At 49.3% G+C, this 18,032-nt stretch overlaps 2 protein-coding genes, 1 long non-coding RNA gene, 1 pseudogene and 3 gene segments (V, D, J or C); 2 read left to right on the forward strand and 5 right to left on the reverse strand.

Moving 5' to 3' along the window:
• LOC125148931 (immunoglobulin lambda variable 5-37-like) overlaps window positions 1-18,032 on the reverse strand; it is a 1,027,427-nt gene that overhangs the window by 362,323 nt on the left and 647,072 nt on the right.
• The window catches only part of LOC125148968 (uncharacterized), an 863,358-nt gene that overhangs the window by 361,159 nt on the left and 484,167 nt on the right, over window positions 1-18,032 (forward strand). The gene's annotated exons all lie outside the window — the stretch shown is intronic.
• LOC125148944 (immunoglobulin lambda variable 5-37-like) overlaps window positions 1-18,032 on the reverse strand; it is a 657,272-nt gene that overhangs the window by 357,539 nt on the left and 281,701 nt on the right.
• Window positions 1-18,032, reverse strand: part of LOC125148935 (immunoglobulin lambda-1 light chain-like) — an 899,300-nt gene that overhangs the window by 338,172 nt on the left and 543,096 nt on the right. The gene's annotated exons all lie outside the window — the stretch shown is intronic.
• The window catches only part of LOC125148936 (immunoglobulin lambda variable 5-37-like), a 647,249-nt pseudogene that overhangs the window by 329,639 nt on the left and 299,578 nt on the right, over window positions 1-18,032 (reverse strand).
• Window positions 1-18,032, reverse strand: part of LOC125148937 (immunoglobulin lambda-1 light chain-like) — a 498,673-nt gene that overhangs the window by 325,312 nt on the left and 155,329 nt on the right.
• PRAME (PRAME nuclear receptor transcriptional regulator) lies at window positions 1,510-13,143 on the forward strand. 2 transcript variants are annotated; one of them, XM_047827426.1, is made up of 7 exons: window positions 1,510-1,596; window positions 2,288-2,336; window positions 2,961-3,091; window positions 8,768-8,831; window positions 10,083-10,402; window positions 10,826-11,434; window positions 12,522-13,143. In XM_047827426.1, exons 4-7 carry the CDS (start codon window positions 8,799-8,801, stop codon window positions 13,096-13,098), a joined length of 1,539 nt encoding a protein of 512 aa, XP_047683382.1. In that variant the 5' UTR covers window positions 1,510-1,596; window positions 2,288-2,336; window positions 2,961-3,091; window positions 8,768-8,798; the 3' UTR covers window positions 13,099-13,143. The 2 variants fall into 2 exon arrangements, with proteins under 2 accessions (XP_047683382.1, XP_047683383.1); XM_047827427.1 differs by lacking the exons at window positions 1,510-1,596; window positions 2,288-2,336; window positions 8,768-8,831 and having other exon boundaries at window positions 2,581-3,091.

The raw sequence follows: 18,032 nt of genomic DNA on the forward strand, positions 1-18,032 counted from the left end.
TTTATCAATTGCAGTCAACACCAAAAGAGCAATCAGGCCTCAGGGCTCCTGAGCAACTGGGAGGAGCCTGCCAGCCTCTGTAACTTTGCATACCAGCCCCTTTGTTTTCTTCAGAGAGTTAGTTACAACTTGCCACTTTAAAACAATGGTGTTCTTGTTTTGGGGTCTTTTTTTTTTTTCTTTCAGTTTTCATCCTAAACTTAATGAGCCAGAGACTAAGTATATCTGCCTGAGGGTTGCATCAGTAGCACTCAAGGACAAATGTTTGTTGGAGGTGTGCAGAAGACCAGAGGAAGGAGAGGCTGAGTGTCTCCAGATCCAAGCACAAAAAAAATTGAGTTTTAAATTAGCTCTGTTCTGGATGACTACAGTAGATCCAATGGGGATCAAGGCAATGACCTCATTTGCATGCACCTGTGTATTCACACACTCTCTTCAGCTCTGCTATACCTCACAGGCATAGGGATATCTGGAGGAATGGCAAGGTAGACCCACAAAAACCACCCAGCCTTTACTTCCCTGTTACTCTCAGCCACCAGGACCTTCCTGCGGCCTGTGGTAACAGATTTAGGACCCTCTATATGACCAAGGCACAATGCCTGACCCTACCTCCCTTTCCAGAAAAAACACAATCTCAAAGTGTGAGGAGGTATAGTCCCTTAGGCCAGTGTGAAGGAGGCATGGGGCCTCCCCCTTGTACTTATTTTTTTAAAAATGTTTATTTATTTATTTAGAGAGAGAGAATGAGACAGAGGCAGAGAAAGACTCTCAAGCAGGCTCCATACTCTCAGCATGGAGCCAGGGCTCGATCTCACGACCCTGAGATCGTGACCCGAGTCGAAATCAAGAGTCCCACACTTAACTGACTGAGCCACCCGGGCACCCCTTGTACTTCCTTTTCTTTTTTTTAAAGTTTATTTATTTTGAAAGAGAAGGTGAACAGGGGAGGAGCAGAGAGAGAGAGAGAGAGGGAGAGAGAGAATATCGAGCGGGCTCTGTGCTGCCAGCACCAGAACCTGCAGGGCTAGATCTCACTAACCTTGAGATAATGGCCGACCTGAACCAAAACCGAGATCAGGAGTTGGACGCTTAACGGATTGTGTCACTTAGGCGCCCCCTTCTTTTTTTTAAATTGAAGTACAAGCTACCTCCGCTTTGCTCTTAACCCCTCTCTTTTCACCGGGAAAGGATCCTCAACCATCTGGGTCTTGCCATCTCCCCAGAAGCCCGACTTTTCTTCTCCCAAACGGACTCACCGGAAGCAGGTGCTCAAACCAGACACCGGCCTTGCAAACACAGGTCTTGGAACCATTCGGGCTGCCAGATCCCCAGTGCCCCCTGGTGGCCCCTGACGCACAATCCCAAGGGTGAAGGGGCCACAGCGCTGAGAGACGCCGACCACCAGACCACGGGTACCGGGCGGTGCCTATCCATCCTTCCTCGGCGGCCTTGACCTCCCGGCTTCTCACGACCGCCCTCCCACATTTTCAGCCTTCTGGTCTAGTCCTGATTTTATCAAAAATTATTTGTTGCTGAAAGAGAGGAAGCCTGCATTTAGGAGTAGTGAAAGCTGAGATCATCCGAGGACTGGGGGAGGTAAGTAGTGCAAACCCAAGAATCTGGCTTCTGAAAAAGCTCTGGAAAACCAAATTCGGGGGGGGGGGAGAGACTGAAGAAAGCACACCCCAGAGAGAGGACGATCTAATCAAACCCCAGCTGGGGTCTCCTGTGCCGCAGGGGTTACATAAACGGTAAAGTCCAGGGAGTAGGAGGCATTGGAGTGGCCAAGGGCCAAAACATCTTTTCTAGCCACGGAGGGGGTAGTGGGGCGAGAAGCCTCGCTCAGGGCCCCGGCACCCCACATCCCGCTCCGGGGGGCGGGGGGGAGTTCCAGGCCTCGAGCCTCTCCTCCGTCCCAAAGGCCTCCTTCATCCCACTCCAGCCCCATCCCCCACTTCCTTTACCGCATCCGACCCTCCGTACCCTGTGGAACCCACCCTTATCGTCCCCATCTCTCATCCCCCACCGCGACTCTCGTTCCCCCCACTCTCCCACCTCGCAGCCAAGTGGGCGTGGCCACAGGCACCACCCCTCCCCATCTTGCATCCTCTCTAGCTCATTAAAATAAACCCCTTCTGGACTCCCTGGGCGACCCCACTCGTGATCCTAAGATCTCGTGAGATTTTGCCCTGGAAGGAAAGAGAAACCGGGATTGGTCAGATAAGGCTGTTTGCGGAGGCTGAGCTCAGTGCAGCTTGCTGAGTCATTGCGCGTCCTTTCCCTCCAGCCTCTGTGCGCGGGAGACCTCGTGGCCCAGTGCGTGGTCTGCAGAAAACGTAAGTTCAAGCCCCGGATCCTCCGCTTTCTCTTAGGGTGACCTTGGACTAATCGCTGGTTAGCACCCCCCCTCCCCCAACTCCCGCCCCTATTTTTTATCTGAAAAGTGAATTATCAAAACGGAGGGTTGGAGTGAAGACCGAACAACATGCTCTGGCTCAGGTCAGGCCACGTACGCCACCTGCTTCGTAAAAGTGGCCGTGGTTATGAGTCTCAAACGTAATAATTCATCGAACTCGGGCGTCTGCGTTTATTGTTTGATCTCATTAGCTGGATGGGTATGCACTTGAAATGGAGTGGCTTTTCTAGGAATCTGGCCCCTCTGGAAGTGCCAGGGTATGGGGGGACAGAAGAAGGGGCAGAAACGTGGTCTGTGTCTTCGCGGGAAGGGTTGCTTTTGACTGACCACAGGGTCTGCCACTCCAGATTGTTCTCTGGTTCAGCTCATGAGAAATTGGTAGTCGGATTTGGAGATTAGAGGGCTTCCCGCCCCCCCCCCCCCCCCATTGGGCAGGACCGGGTCTCAAGTATTCAATTTCCTCAGCAGTCTTCGCTGAGATTTTCATAGGAGCCCGTGGCTTGCTCAATACATGTGTTAACACACAGCCTCTTTGTTTCTCGAGCGTTTTGGTTCTTGCTCTCAGACTTGGGTAGATAACAGGTGACTGAGACGTTAGGAGACCAGGGACACCAAGTATTGGAGGACCTTGAGGCCGGTCTGAGCCGGACCACAGTGGACAGAAGACATCTTCAGGTAAGCTGCCCCCCCCCCCCCATCTTAGGTGTCTGGAAAAGCCCTGTTGTTCCCTCTGTTCTTATCTTGGAGGAGCTGGATGGAGTCTGCATCTTGAGGCTGCTCAAGAGGGGAGGAAGATGCAGGAGCTTTTATTTTTTTTCCAGTCATTTCCCCAGTGGAGCATTTGTCCTGTTGCTTTCTTATTAGAAGGAACTGTCTTGTGCTGGGGGCTCCATTCCCAAAGCCACGGTAATGTTCACAACCTCTGCTTGGGGGCAGGAGCAGGGCTGGCATCAGACCCTAGAGACTTGACTCCTGTTTGGTGTCAAGCAGGGACGGAGTGGGTGAGCCCAGGGAAGTTTTGGTCTCACTGCCCTGTGGGCTTGGGCCACTGGGGGTAAAGGGACACTCCTTGAAAGAGAACAATAATAGTGCCCAGTTAGTGCTCCAGACAAATCCCAAGATCAGGGAGGCCTATGGTCTGACTTGAAACTGGAGAAGGGACGGAGGCCCCGGACAACCTCATGCATTGTGTCAGGTAGCACATGGGCATCCTTGATAGCAAGATGCCTGGCTTATAAGCCCAGAGTTACCGTGACCTCCAGAGCAGGAAATGACCTTCCGTCCCAGAGCCACAGATACTAAGAGTGTCTGTGTCAGAACACGCTGGGACCAAGACCCTGAGAGGAGGAGGACCTGCAAAGAGGAGAGGTCAAGGTGAAAGCCATGATTCCAGAGGAGATTGGGGCAGAGGGGGAGAGAGGGGTCAGCCCCGGGCGACCAGAATGTCTCCCCTCCTTAGTGTCCCTCACCTGTGCAGAGTGCTAGGAAGATGAGCAGAGCAGAACCCAGGCCACGGTGGAGATGTCGCAGAGGTCTACTTCCTGTGGCGCCAGCGCCGCCCTGGGCCCCCCTTCTTATCCCCTGCTTCACATGTGGCAGGGACCTGCATGTGCCTCTGTACCTCAGATCCTGTGGGTGACACCCCATCAGTGAATTCTCTTACTTGCTCCTGCCGAGGGTGTGCAGGGGAGATGGGTTCTCGCAGGAGTTGTTCTGAGCCTGACTCAACCAGAGAGACAGAGCTGCTGAGCGGAGGTGCCTCTAGACAGTGAGCTCAGGCCTTTGCAGATTTCTTCCTGGGAATATTGCACCCCTCCCCAACCCATCCTTCTGGATGCCTGACAGGACCCACAGACTCAGCTGGTACAGACCTGCTGACCCCATGAGTGGAATGTTCCCATTCTCAGGTGACTTCATGCTCAGCACAGAGCCCGACACACAAGGCTCGATCTCCCAACTGTGAGATCATGACCTGAGCTGAAAGAAAGAGATGCTTAACCCACTGAGCCGCCTAAGCATCCCGACATTTTATGTCTTGAGAAAGTAGAGGCTAGAAAAGTGAACTGCTTTGGTAACTTCCTAAGTTCTACCAAACACGAGGAATTCTTTTTACTCATCGTTGTGATTGAGAATCCAGCTTCAAGCGCACAGTCCCCATCTCCCGCAGAAGTGTAAAGGGAGATTACAGCTATGACAAAGGGTTGAAGATACCCCGGGGGAACTGATCCTGGCAAAAACCTTCACACGAAAGGAATTCTCTCAAAAATATGTCATGGCGTTGAAAACACGAAGGATAAGATATCGGAAGCCTCCCCGAACTTAGAAGGCAGCATGATAGTTTGTCAGGGCACAGAAAAGATGCTCATTCTGTACCAAAAGTTATAGGAGAAGAACCATAAGCAATGTTAAAACCACTTTTGATACTTTTTTTTTTTACAGAGAAGGGATTTAATTTTTAGTGTTTAAAATCAGTGTACTAAATAAACAGTAGTTTTACTATTTTATTCATTTCTTAACATACTTGTAACTGATAGGAAGAATTCTTAATGGGTTAGCAAAAAATAATTTTTAAATTGCCACAGAAAAGCCATAACTTTGCCTGTGAATTGTTAAGGTGGCTTTGCATAGTTTCATCTTGCATGGTCACTTTTATGGCCCTGTTCTACCACACAAAGCAAAGTCAACCTGTGATTAACTTATTTTTCAGCTTGCTGCTTTTTCATTTGCTTACTCAATAGAATGCAAGATCCGTGACCCTCAGTAAGTGTTTTTGAGTAAATCACGGATTGAGAAGAGAGGATGTGTCTGGGTATGGGGCAAGGGGCCAGCTGGTCCGGAGACATCCCTGTGAACATGCTCCAGTGCCTCCTGTCAGCCCTCAACTTAGGGCATAGGGGATTTTTCCCACCAAGTGTGAGGCCAGTGTCCCTGGAACCCCAAGGATCATTGCTTCCTGTCCAGTGGAACAAATCCCAGTGGAAAGTGCCTGATAGCCTGATGCATCTGGCTTTACTGTGAGCCACCATGACCTTCTTATGGCTTGGAGTCCAAGATTTGAGGGTCATGGGGCGCCTGGGTAGCTCAGTCGGTTGAGCGTCCAACTTCAGCTCAGGTCACGATGTCACGGCTTGTGAGTTCAAGCCACGCGTCAGGCTCTGTGCCGACAGCTCAGAGCCTGGAGCCTGTCTTCGGATTCTGTGTCTCCCTCTCTCTCTGACCCTTCCCTGCTTGCGCCCTCTCTCTCTCTCTCTCAAAAATAAATAAAACATCAACAAAAATTTTTAATAAAAATAAAAAGCAAATAAAGATTTGAGGGTCAATTTGGTGACAGGGACACAGTTCCAGACCCCATTCTCTCTCCCTCCTTCTCTCTCCCTCTTTCTCTCTCTCGCTGCCCCCCTGCCCCCCACAAAGCACAAATCTCAGTCAGTTGAGCTGTGATAGGTAAGGAGGCTGAAGAGCAAAATCCCAAGGAGCAGCCCAAGGGCTGAATGCCGAGGCTGGGGCCCTCACCTTCCCTCTAAATCTGTCACCTTTGCATGCAGGAATTGGCTTGCCACTTTCTCTTCCTCTCCCCATACTCTCCATTTGTCTGATTCTGTGCCCTTGGTCTGCAGTGACATGCAGGTGTGCACATTCTCACACACACACACACACACACACACACACAGCCACTGGCACCTTACTCAGGCGCACAGTGTCTCTAGGTGGTCTCAGACATGTCTCCACCCTTTAAGGGACACAGCTCTGTGGGAGCCAGAAGACCTGGCCTCCTGTTATGCTGTCATTTCCTCCTCTCCCTCCATTCTGGGCCCCACATGGGATGCTCTTGGCCTTTTCCTTTTTAGTCCCTTCTCCTGCCACCAGTCTAGAATGAGTCCTCCCCCACTGTGCCTCCAGAAACACTTCCTTAGAATTAACTGGCTAGATCCAGAGTGACCTGGACGTTGGACAGGTCCTCACTGGCAAGGAAGAAAGGAACAATCCCGTGTTTAGGTCTAGATGTCACCGGATTTGTTGAGTACAGGAAGGGGCAGGGAGGGCCAAGAGAGAGACCTTTAATTTTTAAAGACACAGAGGGCAAAATATTTCAGGGTAATAAGAGGTGTGACTCCAGGGGAAAATGTTGAAGACGTACTGGATGCCATGTGGAATCTTGTCTACCCGAGGGCGTCCTCAAGAAAGCCTGAGAGGGACTGACCCCTGTATCAGGACTGGGCTCCCAGCTTCTCATTAGCCTGGCACCCCTGAAGACCAGTGGAGTTGGGGTCTTTCTCTGGAACTCAGGAAGTGTCTTTTGGCATTGCTGGGGGCCTCTTGGATCCAGAAAAGCAGTTGGGTTTATTTTCTTTCTTCACCTTGTGGCTTGTCATGTCCTCCAAGATAGTGCTCAGTAGAATTGAGGAAAATGCCTTGATTTCTGTTGATACCAATGGAAAGGTGTTCCCCAGCATTGTAGCCACTCCCCAGGCTCTAAGAGAGATGGGTTCATGTGCCAGGGACACGGAGTAGGCTTGCCCAGTTGGCATAGAAACATTCTAAAGACCCCAATAAGATAGATGCTGTGGGATCCTAGTTGGAATTCTGTTGACTAGAAGGGGTGGGGGCAGGGCACCCACCCTGACGAGCCCAGGGGCTTCTCTGGCCTGTATAGCAAATGAAGACCATGAGAACGGGTGACCAGGATGCAATAGGAACATGCCTCAAATTCATGCCTTGGCCCTGGGAGTTGTCCGGAGCCAGTCTTGATCCTGGGCAGGAAGGACGGTCTATCTGTATGTGCTCTTGGTGCCCCTGCCTCCAACCCCACAGCGTGTCCCCTGGTCCAACAGGCTTCTATCTATGTGGAGGTGAACAGAGGAGTGTCCCTTGCTTCACAAGGGAAGAGTGTTTGGTTCATACTAAACATCGTTAGATCTGAAGGCAATGGTCACTCCTGCCCCCTTGGATCTGGATACTGGGATCCCACAGACACTTCCCAAACTTGGACTTCTGCAATTTTTCCTATTTTCCCAAGGTCCAGGTGAAGTCTGTCATCAGGCCTCTCTAACATTGAGATTGTCTGATCATTTGGTGGGGCAGATCCATCCAAACCCCTCCTCTGAGGGTGTCTACCAAGCTAATCCCTGTGTAGAGTTGAGTCCCGGATTCACTGGGCTAAAAATAAAATCACAGCGAACTTTAAATTTTCTGCAAAAGTTATTGAGGGTACTGGATGAAATGTTCCAGAGCACCATTTCTGTGTCCAGTGACAGCTCAATAATCAGGGACATTTACGATTATCTTTGTTGCCAATTTCAGTCTCACAGCTCATTGGTAGCGGTGATTGCCTAGTGGCTAAAATGCCAAGAGAGCACATTCCAGTTTAACCCTATTTTATGCAGACGGGTAATAGTAATTTGGAGAAAGCAGTCTCCATGAAGATACTAAAATGGAGAACATCGTGGAGAGAATCCCAGTCTCCTTGCCAGTAGTATATAAGAATTGTTTGGGCATCACCATGCAAGGAGTAAAGAATAGCCTGGAGAATTCTTTATGGGGGGAGATGTTCTCACTCTGTGTGTTCTGAAACCACCAATGTGTGATCCAGCCCAGCATGGGAATCATCTCTAAATTTGGCAGATCCTTAAATGTCAAATATAGCTTCAAATTTTGTAGGGAAAGGTGTTGGTATTTGTGCACAAAACCTAATATGGAGAGTGGGTGAAAGTTTTCCTGTTCCTAATGGTGCTTTCCCAGCAGAATGGGAGTAACTAAGAAGCTTAGGGACAGAGTCAGAAGGAGCTTTTTGAAGTTGCATTTATATTAGTTGTTTCCTAGGATTGAGGAAACAGCAGTTGTCAATATATACCTGGGAAGGGGCCTTTGGAGATCACATTTAGGGCCAAGGCCCCCGTGAAATGCCTAGACCTGATCGGCCTTTGAAAAGTCAGGTTCTGGAAGAGGATACCTGAGCCTAAAGAGAAAGTCTTCTGGTGGCAGCTTCTTGATGACGAGGCTATGTGTGTTTTAGCTCACGCTTATTTCTCTCCCTGCCTCTAAGACCCCTCAGTGGCTGTCAGAATTGGACTAGTCCTGTCCCCGGTTTGGTTGCCAGTACTGTTCAAATACCCAGCCCCTCCCTTCTTCTGGCCAACCCCTGGTTGTAATTCTGACCTGAACTCCTTCAGGGAAGCCTTGACTGTCAAAATATGGAAGACCAACAATTCTTCAATTGTACCACTGTTCCTTTGTGAATAGACACACAGTTTGTGGTTTTAGGTAATACAAAGTTTAAGTGCCTATGTGATATTCTGGAAATTTATTTTATTTATTTTTTTCTTTTGGGACAACACCACTGTCTGCATAAAGCTGTCTTAACTTGAACATTTGAATTTTTCTGATGTGGCCAAAACTCCCCCAAGTGTACCTTCAGGTTGGTTTTCTTTCTTTTTCTTTCATGAATGGGGCATATGATTCAGTCAGTTGTATAGAGAAAGTCAGAAACCCAATCTGGATTAACTGGATGGAGATCCAGTGATAAGATTGTGCTTTCAGTTGGAAATTGAAATGTCAGCTAGAATTTGAAAAGGGGGGGTGAGGCCAGAAAGACCTATAATATTGCTTCTGAGGAGCCAGCCGAGAGACCCAGAGGTCTGGAGCAGTAGAGTGCCGCCTGAAGTCCGAGCCGATGGTCCCCTGCGCCATGCCCCATCGTGGCGAGGCGGCAGCTGCAGGCTGGGACACTGCCATCACACTGCCCTCAGCCATGTCGTATGAACGAGTAGGCTTTGCTTTTGCCTTGGAATACAGTTTAGCCTTAATCTCAAACCTTTTGATTTCTGCTTTGGTGTCTAGGCCATTTTACAGACATTTACAATATTTCTTAATCAAATAGCTTTTTTTTTTTGGGAAACGAAAGACATCTAGTTAGTTGGACTTTTTTGATGATGTTTTAAATTTTAAACATTTAGTTTGTGTTTGGCAATTATAGTTCATAAAATTTATTGTTTTGTGATTTTACTAGTTAGAGCTTTGTTTTTTAGAAAAATAAACTAAAAGCTTGAAAAATATTCCGTAGGAAAAAAAAATACTCCATAGAGTATTTTTAAAAGTGGAGGCTTTGTTCTGAATATGAGCTGTAAACAAAATGTTTCTCTAAACAAAATGGTAATTTTCTTATTTGTAGGAGAGACATAATAAAATCATTTGGGGAATAGTGTATTTTTTTCATCTCCAACTACCACATGTTTTAGAACATTGTTATGCCACTTTTACACTTGAAAATTTTTTAAATGACGTAATGGTACTTATTGTACGGACGTTCTTTAATCTTTCCCGTCTGGGTTGATTGTTAGAGCTGAGGAGGGGGTTATGCTGGGCCACGTGGCATTCCTTGTTCCTCTGTACTTTCAGTCCTCAGGTTATAATCATCAACTTTTCTCAAAAAAGGATGGGGCCAGTGGTTATCTTGTTCTCCCATCAGGGCCTGGTAAGATGCTCATTCTGGCTCCCGCACAGGCAGAACTGTGGCTTTGCAGCCACCTAGCAGAGAATGGAACTGGGGTAAACTGAGGACTCCCCAGTTATTGTCAGAACAGTGATTTTGGCTTTGAATTCATTTCTCAAGGCTGGAGGGATAATGGGGTTGCTCATACTTAGCCTTGTTCCCTGGATGTTTCGCCAGGATTCTTTTCGGAGCAGATTCATCAGGATGAGCCTCCCGGCCCCACCCAGACTCGTGGATCTGGCAGGTCAGAGCCTGCTGAAGGACCAGGCCTTGGCCATCGCTGCTCTGGAGGTGCTGCCCATGGAGCTCTTCCCACCACTGTTCATAGCGGCCTTTGCTGGGAGGTACAGTGAGACCCTGAAGGCGATGGTGCAGGCCTGGCCCTTTGCCTGCCTTCCTCTGGGGGCCCTGATGAAGGAGCAGCAGCCTCACCAGGAGATCTTTCACGCTGCACTGGATGGACTCGACGTCCTGCTTGCCCAGGAGCCTCGGCCCAGGTGAGGGTGATCCCATAGCTTGAGAGGGCCCTCGGGGTCCCAGCTCTTGCTTGGGGTCAGGGAGAGGAGAGTACAGGGCCACAGGGTAGGTCAGAGGCTTCTGCTGGTGCCAGTGAGGAAGCTCAGAGCTGTCTTGGGGCCATTGCTGGGATCACTCTTGGAACAGGCTGTGCACACATAGAGCTGATTGAGATGCAGAGGTGACCAAAGAAGCATGTGCCTGACCCTTCTTCATGGCACTTAAAGGTGCTACAAGTGGGGAGCGGGAAGGATCTCAGTAGCCCAAGGAGACACCGACATACAGAGTATGGACTAAAAGTACAGGCCAGATGTCTGGGCCTCGCCTAGATTCTGAGACTCATGGTCGTATTCCCTGTTGATCTGACTGAAAGCTTCTCGGTCTGTCTCCCATCTTCCCTACAGGAGGTGGAAACTTCAGGTGCTGGATTTACGGAAGAATGCTCATCAGGACTTCTGGACCGTGTGGTCTGGGACCAGGGCCAGTATATACTCCCTGTTGGAGCCAGAGGTGGCCCAGCCCGTGAAGAAGAGGCGAAAAGTAGATAGTTGCAGGCCAGGGCCCAAGCAGACCTTGGCTCCTGTGGAGGTGCTTATCGATCTTTGCCTCAAAGAAGGCACCACTGATGAGTCTCTCACCTACCTCATCCAGAAAGTCAAGCAGGGCAAAGGTCTGCTGCACCTGTGCTGTAAGAAGCTGAAGATTTTCGCCATGCCGATGCAGAACATTAAGAAGATCCTGAAAATGGTGCAGCTGGACTCTATCCAGGATTTGGAAGTGAATTGTACCTGGAAACTGTCCACCCTGGGGAAGTTTGCTCCTCACCTGGGTCAGATGGGCAATCTGCGTAGGCTCCTCCTCTCCCACATTCACATGTCTGCCCACTCCACCCCCACGAAGGAGGAACAGTGTGTCAACCAGTTCACCTCTCAGTTCCTCAGGCTGCACTACCTTGAGGAGCTCTATTTGGACTCTATCTCCTTCCTTAAGGACCGCCTGGACCAAGTGCTCAGGTGAGGGATGGTGAGGTTTCTTGGCAGACGGGCACAAGCCCTTTTTCATTCCAGTAAACAGTAAGGGGCATCTGCCGCGTGCCTGCCGTTTGACAGTGCCGGAGGGCAGGAGTCACTGAAGGTCCACACACGGCCATGATGTCCCCATGCATGTTGTCACATAACCTCCCAGATGAAGGTTGGAGGTATGAACTAGAATACACACTCCTCGAAGGGACTCCTCACTAGGAATCTGTATATGGGGGGTTGGGGGCAGGTGAGTGTGCCTTTGAGAATTCTTCCTGAGAAAACGATGCCTGAATGATGATGGTCAAAACTAACTTAAAAAAAAATAACTAAACCTGAGGGAGTTGATGAAGGGAAAGCGTATCCCGACGTGAGGTTTCAGATCGCAAGCTCTGTGCTCGGCAGCTTTGACAACGCGAGCCTCTCCCTCCAAACCTGCCTCCCATCCCTGGCAGTAAAGGGTTGCTCTGGGTTCCACGTCCAGAGGAGATGCCTGATTCTGGGCACGAGTGGGAGGGAGCAGAAATGCGGAACGGTGTCAAGTCAGATCCTTCGGGCCGCGTGCTGCCAGACCTTGCCCACGTTAGCCCTTCACGCCCATTTCCCATTGGCCTCATGCAAACGGGTCCCAGCGACGGGTCTGAGCAGCAGCCAGAAGGAAGCCTGCGTTGAAACCATTTCTAGTCCTGTGGCCCAGTACTAGATTTCAGTGGTTCCCTTCCTTATTTGAGACATGGGGCCGGGCTTCCCGTTTGAGTGCCTCTCGTTGCTCCATTGATCCGTGCTTACAACACCTCTGAAGGGCGTGCTGTGTTCCACTTGCCAGCAGAGGGGATGTTTGAGGTTTCGTTCACTTTGACCAAGTCACCCAGCACATAAGTGATGGAGAAAGGACTCCACTGAAATATGGATTGACTTGAGTGCCTTTTTTCCGCGCTCGGCATCCTGGGGCTTGACCATCGGCTGTGACACATTGGGTTTTGGTGGAGTGGGCCTCTCTTCCCTCGAGGCCTGGGTCATCCCCACGTCCCTCCGCCTGCCACCTCCATCCTCTAGAACTAACTGCTCTGTCTCTTCCCAGCTGCCTGAAGACCCCCTTGGAGACCCTGTCAATAACTAACTGCCTGCTTTCGGAATCAGACTTGACGCATCTGTCCCAGCACCTGAATGTCAGTCAGCTGAAGGACCTGGGTCTCAGTGGGGTCAACCTGACCTGTATGAGTGCCGGGCCCCTCCAAGTTCTGATAGAGAGAGCCTCTGCCACCCTCCAGGACCTGGACTTAGATGAGTGTGGGATCATGGACTCCCAGTTCAGTGCCATCCTGCCTGCCCTGAGCCACTGCTCACAGCTCATGACTTTCAGTTTCTGTGGAAACCCCATCTCCATGGCTGTCCTGGAGGACCTGCTTCACCACACCGTCGGGCTGAGCAAGCTGAGTCACGTGCTGTATCCCGCCCCCCTGGAGAGTTACGAGGATGTCCGTGGCACCCTCCACCTGGGCAGGCTTGCCCACCTGCATGCCAGGCTGAAGCAGATGCTGCAGGAGCTGGGGCGGCCTGGCATGGTCTGGTTCAGTGCCAACCTCTGTCCTCATTGTGGTGATAGGACCTTCTATGACCCGGAGCCCATTCTCTGCCCCTGTTACATGCCTGTGTAGCTGGATGCATGTATCCCAGGCCTCGTTCTGGGCACTTGGATGCTGAAGCCCAGGCGTAAGTGTTTCTTGACGGAACACAGAAGCCACAGTTTGAGACACCTGCCCAATGTGAGCAGCGAAAGGAAAGGTGATCGGGGAGGGGGGGATGTTGACCTGGGAGTTAATGGGATCTTCGGGGAGACGCATTTAGAGCATTAGAAGTATGAATCTGAATTTCTAGAGGGAGATTTGAGTTTGGGAGGTAGATGTGGGAGTTATCCCTGAATGGATGGTTGTAAAGCAGTGGTCAGAAATAAAGAGCCTCGATGTCAACCATCTGGTGTCCTCTGTGCTACGTTAAGCTTATTCTGCAGTTTAAGCCTTGGGAATCTGCAGTTACTGATTAAACAAGAAGGTACGGCATCTGTGATGCGCAAACGCTAAACAGGGTGAGGTTCGGCCCCAGGAGTTCACGGCACCATTTGTCATTCCTTCATTTGGCTCTTGTGTCTGGTGCATCTGTTACCTTCTCACTTACTTCCGTGGCTATTTAATTGGCCAACACACGCACGGTGCATCCTCAGGGCCCAGAACATACTAAGTGGCCAGTAGTGCACTGGAGGAAAAGTGCTTTTCGGAGGCTCCCACTGCTCACTCTGCCAAGGCTCTGTACTCGAGCACTCCTCACCAGTGGATCCAATGGATCCATAGTTTCCATCCCTGGCCTTTGGATGCACCAAGATACGGCTTCACTGTGCACAAGTCAGGTTCCCAGTACTAGAGGGGACATCACCCTGAAGATGAGTCAGAGCCTTTGGGCCTCACCAGCCCATGACTGTCTTCCCACCAGGGCTAACCCTTTATAGAATTCAACTAACTGTGGTCAGTAAAAACATCTAAATTCCTTTTAGCAAAATAAGATCATGTAGACCTACGACATTGGTTTAATATTTGTTTCCCACATTAAAAATATGACCTGTGTTTGTGGGGCTAGGTGATGTCAATGCAAGATTGACCACCTCCCCAGAAAATCTGCCTTCCTCCCCATCAAGGTGGTAAGCCAACCCTGACCAAGGAAGATGCTGTGGATTTGGGTTCCAAGAGTGAGTAAACCCTTACCAAGCCCTGGGGTGCACTTTGGTGGAAGCTGGTATATGTCTGACTTTGGAATTGGGGGTGTGTAGGGCCACCCTGTGAGACGAACCATCCAAATGAAAAGAAGATGTCCTACTGTGGGGTCAGACCCCATGCTCAATGGGCAATTGGCTCTCCAGTGAGCAAGAAGGCTCCCTGTCCTATACCCCTGCGTCCTGGCCCTAGGCTTCCTCATCTCCCTCACTGCATGGGCAAAATATTTTGGGAGGCCACACACTAAGGCCCGGGGCAGGGCTCCATCTGAACGTTTCCTTGAGTATGAGGAAGTACTCTGCTCTCATTCCAGTGCCTCTCATTCAGTGCTAGCACTCTGTGTGTGTGTGTGCACGCACTGCTGTCTTTGCTAGGCATCAGCAACTTCTTATTTTGCCACACACACAACTGGCCCTTCTCCATTCTCCTCCTGTAGCAGTTACCCTGTTCTGCCTTCCATCCTCCTACCCTACACCCTGTAAGAAAGAACCAGAAATGGGCCCATCAGCTTATGGGACACACGTTGCCATTTCCGAGAGAATAGAAAATGGAGAAACCTGTATAACCTGTATGTTCAAAAAAAGGGGGGGGTCAATAAAAGGCCTCACCTTTTCCTGACGTGCACCCTGTTTCAGCGTCCCTGACATGGACCCTGTAATTACAGGGACTATTCTCCAGAATGGGAACCAGCAGCTTTGGGATTTGAGAAAAAGCATACGAAATAGACTGTCTTAGAGGAAGAGCAAAAAGCAGAGCATCACGTTACCTCAGCATTGGGTTCCTCAACCACAAAACAGAGACAGTAATACTCCAAAGCAGCCTGGTGAGATTTACCTATGGGGCTAACAATGCAAAGCACTCATAGAAGTGCCCTGTTCATGGATGGCCCCGTGCAGGAGAGTGATATTTATAGCTGCCCAACACGGTAAAGGAAGAAAAAAGTCAACACTGCATCTTGCTTTTCTTTGTTTTTTAAAATTTTGATAGCGACCTGGGGAGGGGCAGAGAGAGATTGAGAATCCCGAGCAGGTGCTGCACTGTCAGCACGGAGCCTGATGCAGGACTCAAACTTAAGAACTGTGAGCTCAAGACCTGAACCCAAATCAAGAGTCAGTTGCTTAACCTACTGAGCCACCCAGGCACCCACTGCATCTTGCTTTTATTTTATTTATTTTTAAATTTTTTTTAATGTTTATTTTTGAGAGAGATAGAGACAGAATGTGAGTGGGTTAGGAGCAGAGAGGGAGACACAGAAGCAGAAGCAGGCTCCAGGCTCTGAGCTGTCAGCACAGAGCCCGATGCGGGGTTTGAACTCACGAGCTGTGAGATCATGACCTGAGCCGAAATCGGATGCTCAACCGACTGAGCCACCCAGGCGCCCCTGCATCTTGCTTTTAAAGCAGGACTCTTTTACAGTCAGGACTCTGTTTGGCTTGGACACCTCATCTGAGAGATAAATCTGGCAGGATTATTTACTCGGAATTTAGACTTTGCCATAAAAGTATTCAAAGAACATAGTCCCAAGGCAAAGAGGTTTTTAAAAGTTGGGTTTATCTGGAGAGAGTCCTCATCAGTAAGGATGGCCATACAAGCTGTACGGGGAGGTAGTGACTGCTGGTGGCAGGGGGCCCACATAGATGGAGGCCCCATTGGGGGACAGAGGAGTCTCCAGGTCATTAGAAAGCAAGCAGTGGGAGTATGGTGCACACAGAAGGTTCTTGGGTATTAATTCACCTCGGAGCTGTCTGCTGTGCACAGAAGGTAGATTAGATTTAGGGCAGCTGGGGAATAAGAGCATGAGAGGGAAGAATGTGGACAGAAAAGATTCAGAGCACAATCTCATATAGCAAGCCTGGGAAATCATCGAGAGGCCGAAAAGATACTGAAAGATGACCCAAGGCCTAGGCAGAATGAAAATGTCTAATAATTCTCAGAGACAGAGTTGGGGAAAAGAGCTATTTTCTAGTGCTAGCAAGAAATGTTGACTTGACCCACAATCCAGAAGAGTATTAGGGATCCAAATCATTGGTACTACTACTAAGGGTAAGGATGCAGTGGCCATACAATTAGAAAGAGAGAGAAATAGCCCAGACTCTACCACCGACATGAAATCATTATGAAAAGCATATTTTCATCACCTGACCAATCTCATATTTTACTGGTGATCTGGGGCCATGAAACTTAAAAAAGGAATCAGCTAAGCAATGGAAGGCCCCTCAGGCTGAGCTGAATTCTGGTTTGAGATTCATTTGCTACTCCCAAGAGAGAACTTCAGCATGAAGAGGAGACAAACCTGAGGTTCTCACAGGAGGATGTTGGTCCAGACATTTAAGAGTTGGAGAGATTAATTTAGAAAGAGTAGAAGAACAAGGAGAGGTGACCCGGTATTTGGATAAGCAGAATTTAATATAAGATGACAAGGCGGGGCCTCAGAGGGCTGGAGCACAAAGCCATTGCTCACAGAACTTTCTCCAATATTTTCTTCAATAGATCTTCCAATCTCTAGAAAGACAGAGCAGGGACACGAGTCCCTGAGTCTGTGTCATGGGCAACTGCAGACTATGGAAATGCAGGCCATCAGCACTGCGTGGATCCTAAACGTGCCAGAGTAGGTTTCAAATGAGATGCACAAATGCCTGGTCGATCCTGGTGTCTGTCAAACCTCTGCAGGCCCTATTCACTCATGGCCCTGGTGAGCACCTGTACAGCTTTCTTCTAGTCCCCAGGCTATTTGACATTTTGAAAATTAATAAAGAGAAACTTCACTAAATGAGAGGTCCCCCAGAAAGGGGACCTCTCATGCCTAGCATTTCTTGGAGCCCATTGCACGCCGCAGACTCAACAGGAAGAGACCTACCTTCTAGTCCCAACAGGAAGAAGAGGATGCTTTACTACCAGCAGCAGGAGGAAGGAAGATGTTCTCCTCCCCGCCCTTCCCCATCCCCTCGCTCCCCTGCAACAGCCCAGCCAATGGGAGACAGTCCCCACTCAGCCAATGAAAAGTCACTATACTTTTAACTCCTAGTTTACTCCAATGGACTTTTTGTTTATAAAAACCCATCCCAGCACCCACCCCACCTTTCCTCTATATAAGAATATGCCTCTGCTTTGTTCTCCAGACTTGCCTATGATTTCACCACAGCGTCCTTGTCCTGGATTGCAATTCTCTGCTATTCCCAAATAAACCCATTTCACTGATAAAAATAACTGTTTCTCTCCTTCCTTCCTCCCTTCCTTTCTCTTCTTAGTTTATGTATTTATTTTGAGACACAGAGAGAGAGAGTACAAGCGAGGAGAGGGGCAGAGAGAGAGGAGAGATTCCCTAGCAGAGCCTGACGTGGGGCTCAAACCTACGAACCATGAGATCATGACCTGAGCTGAAAGTAAGAGTCAGACTCTTAACAGACTGGACCACCCAAGCACCCTGCACTTCAGGCTGCTTGAGAAAACTTGGTTAATCATGATAAATGGTTAGTCACTTAAGTGAAAAAATTAGGCCAGTCTATAATATAAATTACATTGCTGAGTTTTGCAAGTTGAATATTCTATATGAAATATGCAATGGGCTCAATTGTGTTCCCTCAAAATTTGTATGTTGAAGTCCTAACCCCTAGTACTTCTGAGTGTAACTACATTTGGACATAAAATGATGTCGTATGGGTGGGCCCTAATCCAATATGACTGATGTCTTTATAAGAAGAAAAGATTAGGGCACAGACACCCTCAGAGGAAAGACCACATGTGGACATAGTAAGAAGGCAGTCATCTGCAAGCCAACGAGAGAGGCCTTAGGATAAACCAACCCTGCTGGTCCACCTTGACCATGG

The sequence above is a fragment of the Prionailurus viverrinus genome, chromosome D3, assembly GCF_022837055.1.
Source record: "Prionailurus viverrinus isolate Anna chromosome D3, UM_Priviv_1.0, whole genome shotgun sequence".
NCBI classification, from domain to species: domain Eukaryota; kingdom Metazoa; phylum Chordata; class Mammalia; order Carnivora; family Felidae; genus Prionailurus; species Prionailurus viverrinus.

Coding starts and splice junctions, on each gene's coding strand:
- PRAME (XM_047827426.1), top strand. CDS start 8,799: ATGTGGCCAAAACTCCCCCAAGTGTACCTTCAG. Junction 8,832..10,082: donor TCCCCCAAGTGTACCTTCAG/GTTGGTTTTCTT, acceptor ATGTTTCGCCAG/GATTCTTTTCGGAGCAGATT. Junction 11,435..12,521: donor CGCCTGGACCAAGTGCTCAG/GTGAGGGATGGT, acceptor GTCTCTTCCCAG/CTGCCTGAAGACCCCCTTGG.